General features: G+C 32.1%; 1 protein-coding gene across 4 annotated transcripts in view; it reads left to right on the plus strand.

The window, feature by feature from the left end:
- Nucleotides 1-2,731, plus strand: part of exd (PBX homeobox extradenticle) — a 30,174-nt gene extending 27,443 nt beyond the window's left edge. For 2 of the 4 annotated variants that reach the window (XM_085947066.1, XM_085947067.1), the window contains exon 7: nucleotides 103-2,731. Coding sequence is in view for 2 of the 4 variants with exons in the window: in XM_085947064.1 (XP_085803190.1) it covers nucleotides 103-272 (170 nt within the window). In the remaining 2 variants the exon portion in view is untranslated. The remainder of the gene's footprint in view (nucleotides 1-102) is intronic. The other 2 variants (XM_085947064.1, XM_085947065.1) reach the window with 1 other exon arrangement.
- The last annotated feature ends 4,387 nt before the right edge of the window (nucleotides 2,732-7,118 follow it).

Consider the following 7,118-nt stretch of genomic DNA (forward strand, 5'->3'; position numbering starts at 1 on the left):
GTGAGAAATTGTTGTAATTTATTGAAAGTCAACATAATAATATAAAGTAAATGATTTTTTCTATAGATTCGATCGTTAAAAAGGAAGATGCTTTGTTTCCAGGAGCTTCCCCTTACTCGATGGGCCCGGCATCCGGCACGGCAACACCGATGATGTCTCCCGCCCCGCAAGACTCTATGGGATACTCGCTGGGTGCGCCTGCTTACGACCCGCCCCAGCCCTATGATTCCACCATGCCTTACGATCCCATGCACCAGGATCTGTCGCCATAAGTCTTCTGAGCGTGACGAATTGTCTTTTAACTAAATGTGACTGACCGATTGGTTGGATGAAACTTTTTCTTTGATTTATCATTCAGTTCTTCATGTGTTTGCCAAATTTGAATGTGTTATGAAGTTTTCATAGGCTGCGATTGTATTGTATTGCATATTTTTTGGGCTTGAAAGTCAAATCAACTGAAGCCAAATAATGTCAATAACTAACTCTTCCAAACTTAGAAATGGAATACATGTGTAATTGCTATATTGTGCAGGTATATTTTATTCAACGGCTTATCGTAGATAAAATTAATTTCATCCAAATATGAAATAATTTTTTACATAGTTAATCCAACCAATCACTATAAAATTCTCAAAAGTAAATCAGGAAACGAAAAATTAATGGCAGCTGAAATTAGCTGTATATAGTTAATGTGAATGAGGCCAATTTGTTTGTGGAATTTTATTATTGACATGAAATTCTATCTTTCCAGCTGATTGTATTTTAAAAATGACCTATTTATGTTTTGTCTGATATTAGTTTTTAAAGTCTGTCTGTTTTGTGTGAAATTAATGCATGGTGGTTGTATTTTAATTATGTACAACATAAAAATGATCTATTTTTATGCTTTTATTCATGTGACATTTAGATATTTTTTCATCATAAAATAATTGTAATTATATTGAAAAAAAGGGGTTTTATCTGTGAACTCATGTGCAATAAATAAAGAATGAGTTTTTATATAGTTTGATTACTCTCTTTTTATTATGTATTTTCATTATACGTTGACCTATCTAACATATTATTAATGATCAAATTGACGAATCTATTCATTTCAGTCTCTTTTGGAACAATTTTATTTCTAAATGACACATTCAACGAATGTTATATAAAATGTGAGCACATTCAGTTGATGTTGTTAGGAACATTTTAATGTGAATTTAATATTACTATGTACTTAATTGTCACTAGGAACAATTTGCGATGCTTTAGTGATCTAGAAATTACGATTAGGTTTACTGTTTTAAGTCTCATAGTTATGTACAACAATTTTGTTGAAACCTCCTCTGAAAGGACTAGAATAGATATTTAAAAATGATTTTAGTGTTATTATATTTGACAGATTAGCGTATTTCTACATCAAAATAAGGAAGAATATGAGAGAAAAGTTCTGTAATTACATTCAATTGAAAATTACATTAAAATCTTGCTAAACATAGCTAATCTACCTGCTGTAGAAATTGATGTCATTTGTTGTTGAATACTTTTGTGCTGATAGTAATTTACCATTACTATCATCAAAAAAACATTTCAAACAGTTTTTATAAGAGAGTACTACATATTACGATAGTAATTGGTTGTATTCAAATGAAATTTTAACATCAGCGATATTTTTAATTTAAAGATCTTTTTCGTTCAATTTAAATTATTGTTTCACATTACATGCGTATGGTAATCATTGATTATTATTTAATAATTTCATTAGAAATCGAGTTAAAGAAATTTACTGGAGAAATTCATTATATTTAATAATATTTGAGGATATCTATTTTGAGATTGGTTTCTGAGTTAGGAAAAAAAATCCTTATAGATAAATTAGTATACAATGGCACCGTGGGCACACTGAAAGCCGGCTTGCAGTTGTGGTGGTATTGTTTGCTGGTGTAGAAGCAGGCATTGCAGCAAACGATTCTAATATATCAGCGAATCGCCTATTGTGCCACTGTAGAGTGATTTACCTATACAGTCATGCACTTCAATAAATCTGTTTAAGGTGTGACAAAGACCACGCCATAAGGAACAGTATTCTATCACTCTGATGCCTTTTATATATTTTTTAAAAAGCTTAGTCAGACTATTAATGGGTTTAAATTATTCAAATGTCAATAATTAGAATATTATGAATATCTTTAAAAACAACAAAATAGTATTATATCTAATATGTTCTCTGTGTATAGAAACACGTTTAATCTGGAATTCAATATTAATTACTGACAACATTTTGAAAATGTTGGCAGTCAGCAGTTTTTAGGTTGTCAGCATTTGTGCTAGTTTAGTGTATGATTTTATGAATGGCAGCTTTTATATGATGGCTGATTGTAAATAATGCGCATTGAATATCAAAACGCGTACATAAATGTTTTTATAAGGTTTCGGTATAATATATTGAACAAATTGATACGTATACTTCAAACTCTCGAGTGGTCTTTTATATAAATCTATATATAAGTTGGCGCCGGCCCGCGGTTGGCGTTCGGCGGGCGGGTTGGGGCACTGAATAAATAATAAACGATATATCTAACATTGTATACGAACAAAATAATAAAAAATAATTGAATATTGTATGTTTTGTTGTTGTGATGATGTCCTTCTGGTATATATATATGAAATTTGTTACATGTAATACTGTATACGATCAATTCTTCATAATCTGAGATTTGACAAATAAACTATGTGTATTCATTTCTCCCTAATATTGTTTTATTTTTTTAAATTTGGATCCCACGATCCTCCCTCTAGCACTAGTGTCCTCTAAAGATGGGATCTGATTCCTAGCCGTTCGCCTAATCTCTATACATCAATTATATACTCATAAACATTCGAGACTTTGGTTAGAATATATATATTAAAAAAAAAAAAGTTGAAAATATATTGGTCATCCAAATGAGATTTGAAATAAGACATTCCTAGTTGTACTTTATTATACTAGATCAACTTATGCACATAGCACTTGCTGATAGGGCTGTCATATTGAAAGAAAAAGTAACAATGCAACATCAAATGACACCTGCCTGTGAGGAATTTTTTTCTGAAAAAGAAATCAAAATATCTGTATTGAAGGATAGTATCAATACTTATTTGGCGGGCCATACTTGTTGATCCTAAGACTTATACTAACTATCATGAATCAGAAATAATTGGAAGACTTACATAAAGCAAATTGAATAAAAAATATAATCTTTTTTACCAAGTGAAACTAAACGTCGTCAGCTTACTATGCCAACCTTCTATGTCTGTTTTAGAAAAAAGTTCAGGAGAGAGTTAAAACGTTTTATTTATTACAATTCTTTTATAAATAAAATAGTTTTAAATTTATGATATATCAAAAAAGAATGCACTTTAAATAATACGTTTTAACTCTCTCCTCCCGAACTTTTTTCTAAGACAAGACATAAAAGGTTTGCATAGTAAGCCGACGATATGTATTCCAAATTCGGATGTAGTTATCAAATTATCTGTGATTTTTCAAAATTATACAATATATAACTTTTAAAAATATAATATATTTCACTGACTTCACAAAATCTGTTATTTTACCGGTACCTAAGTAATGAAATTTTAATTAGAGATCGCATTGCTGGTTTTATGATGGAATAATTTAAATATAATAATAAGTTCCTGCGTAATATCACTTGACAGCATAGGTTGGGCAAGGTTAAGTCCAAATAGTAAAAATTACATTACATTATTTGTCTTGATTTATCTGTCTGTAACGCGTGAGAGAAAACATATTATGTAAAAGTTTGGGAGAGAGCGTGATGGGAAGACATTAAAAAGTGTAAGGTGTGAGAAAACCACACGTAACAGCAAATTCTAAATTTTAATATATCGTCGCTGCATATTCAATAAATCGTATGTGTCATTTGACACATTCTGAGATAATCGAAAAAAACTGTTTTAAAAAATAACTAAAAATATTTTATACATTTTTTATTTTTTTTAAATTCGACCTAAATATTTCACATGTTATTTGAGTTTGGAAAAACAAAAAAAACAACTATTTCAACATAAAATACGCGATTTTCCGATTATTTTGCACATACGACTTATTCTATGCATCATTTTGTGCACATACGATTTATTTTATACTGACACAATTTGTTAGAATTCATACTAAAATAGATTCATCTAAACATTAGAATAGTGCATTTAAGCATGAACGAAAATTGTGTGTGATATTATTATAATATTATTGGTGTACCTATACTTATAAAAAATATTAAAAAATAAGTCACCATTTTTCTGTGCCAAGTCAGAGCGTCCATAGAGTAGTGGTTATATTATTAAGATTTTTTAGGAGAATTGTCTTTAACCAACAGCCCGACCTATTGGGTCTTCGCTTTCGATCAAACATACATTGAAAAAATAACATGCATATTTTGCCAGCCGAGGAATTAAACCCTCAACCCATGCTCCAGAAATTGACTACCTGTGGGTATGCTTATGTAGCAAAAGGAGTTTTGTATAAATAATCATTCAATAAAAGAAACTTTTTGTGGAAAGATTTAATAATTATTTTTTCACAAAAACATATTAATATAAACGAACAAGATAAGAAAACATTGGGCCGATATAAAAAAGTATATACTTAGGTAGTTATTAGAAATACCTACATTGTTACAGTTATAAAAATAAGAACAGGATAAAAATATTTTTTTATAATGTCATTCCGGTCGTCTTCCGTAACTAAATGGCACAAATATGAGGTTTTCAATATTTTATTGTGTAGTTTGTGCTGACACCGTTCGCCCAATATTTTTCTAGGTTTCACAGCATCGAGTACATATTTATCATTCACTTTTCTGTACCCAATGTATGCCTCTCCTAACGTTCTCCTTATTTTATTTCGTTTCATCAAATGCGTAACAGGAATGTCCAATGACAATGACGTATAGTCCATACTGTTCATAGTATGTAATATTTCACCAGTATTTTCACAAAGCACAATATTAGTAGTTATTGTCTTCAGATGATGATGATGATGATGGAGGCATTACGTTTTCTTTTTCTGCTTCTTTTTATAATATTAACTCTCCTGAAGTTTCACATAGTATATCATCATCATCATCCGGGGTCAATCCACTGCTGGATGAAGGCCTCCCCAAGCTTTCTCCAACTCTCTCGGTCCTGTGTTGTTCGCTGCCATGTATTTCCGCCGAACTTTATCAGTTCGTCAATCCAGCGGCTTTTAGGGCGACCCTGTGGCCGTTTCGTACCCCTTGGGTACCATTGGATGACGGAATGTGCCCCGCCCATCTCCATTTCAGCTGTTTGGCAACGTCTATTACATCGCGTACTCTTGTCTGCTTCCTAACCCATTCGTTTCTCTTACGGTCCTTTCGCGTGATGCCCAACATGCACCTCTCCATGCCTCGCTGTGTGACTCTTAGCCTTTGGACATCTCTCGTGTTGAGGGTCCACGTCTCGCAGCCATACGTGAGCACGGATAGCACACATTTGTTAGAACACCCTACGCTTAAGACATAATGGTAGGTCACTCTTGAAGATACTATTCAGACGTCCGAAAGTACTCCATCCCAGCTTTGTTCTTCGAGCAATTTCATCATGCATGCTTCCGTCTATGGACACCTGCTGTCCGAGATAGACGTAGCTGCTGACTTGCTCGAGTTGGGTGCCAGAAATACAGATAATCGCAGGGTCCGAAAAACAGTTCCTCATCACTTTTGTCTTTTGTCTTTGAGACATTTATCTTAGTATATAGTTTGATAATATACCTTTTCGCAGAGTGTGGGCATATTATAAATTTCCTCTGGTTGATACGATGATGATGTAGGCATTTAGTTTTCATTTTCTGGCTCTTTTTGTAATATCAATTCTCCTGCAGTTTCACACAGTATGTTATTACAGTTTGATAATATACCGTCTTTACAGAGTGTGGGCATATTATAAATATCCTCTGGTTAATATGATGTTGAAGGTTGAGGATTAATTTCATTACATTGCGAGGGTGGGGTAAACGTTAAAAATATATCGTATTTGAAACATTTTTTACTTTACGTGATACTGACGATTCAGTGTCTTCAATTCCATTTTGTTGCCTCGAAAGAAGTAGGTACCTAATATTTTATACCCGCGACTCGATTCTTACCTACACCTTTATTAGTTCCTTGCATAAAATAAGAATACTACTTAATGTTGATGTATTATTAACAGTTTATATGTAAAAATAAAATCTTTCCCTAATTTGAAAAAAAATATTTAAATAATACTAAAGAAAGGCCACTACATTGTGATAAACATGACATATGTACCGAGCGCTTCAAGAACATAATCTAAAAACCATGCGTGAATATTTTCACAGTATTATTGACGAATTAATGGATAATAAGGATTTTATAAAACGTCAATACGTAAGTATAATGTATTGTAAATTAAGTCTTTGAAAGATGATAAATAATAATCGATAAATTGTGATGTCTTTAGTCTGAAACAACACCTTCAACGGCAACGAAGTCGATTTGTAGCAAACCGTCAAAATCATAGTCAGTGTGAAATAAATCGGATGTGCTCTACGGTAAAAAATTTGTGCGAAATGAAATGATCGTATGTGCAACATTGCTCACATACGACTAATTCAGATGCATTTTTAGAATAGCTGCACATACGATTTATTTAATATGGTATTCATGCTGTCTCAGATTTTTTTTTAAATATAAGCATACGTTCAGATTGTGGGGAAAAAAAATCCGCTTCGAGTGGTATCATTAACTCATTTTGACCAAAAACTGCACATAGGTCATATTGAATATGCAGCGACGATATGATAGAGCATTATCCATATTACAACTATGTATTCACAAATAATAATTTACTCAAAGTAGGTATTTAGTGAAAGCATTAAGGAAGACTATTAGAAATAATTTGTACAACACCGATGACTTCAGTGGAAAGTTAGTGTTGCTTCTCAACTTTAAAAAGGATTAAGTAATTTTTGAGAAATACCATGACTCAAGGATGCTCTTGCGATGTTAAGTATCGAAAAAAAATGATATCGCCAGTGTTGGACTTCAATATTCATGTAATCGATGTATTTTCAAAATCCAAAAATCGGAGGGTGG

This window comes from Rhyacophila brunnea, unplaced genomic scaffold (genome assembly GCF_057557595.1).
Source record: "Rhyacophila brunnea isolate RB1 unplaced genomic scaffold, BYU_Rbru_1.0 scaffold_2, whole genome shotgun sequence".
Taxonomy (NCBI): domain Eukaryota; kingdom Metazoa; phylum Arthropoda; class Insecta; order Trichoptera; family Rhyacophilidae; genus Rhyacophila; species Rhyacophila brunnea.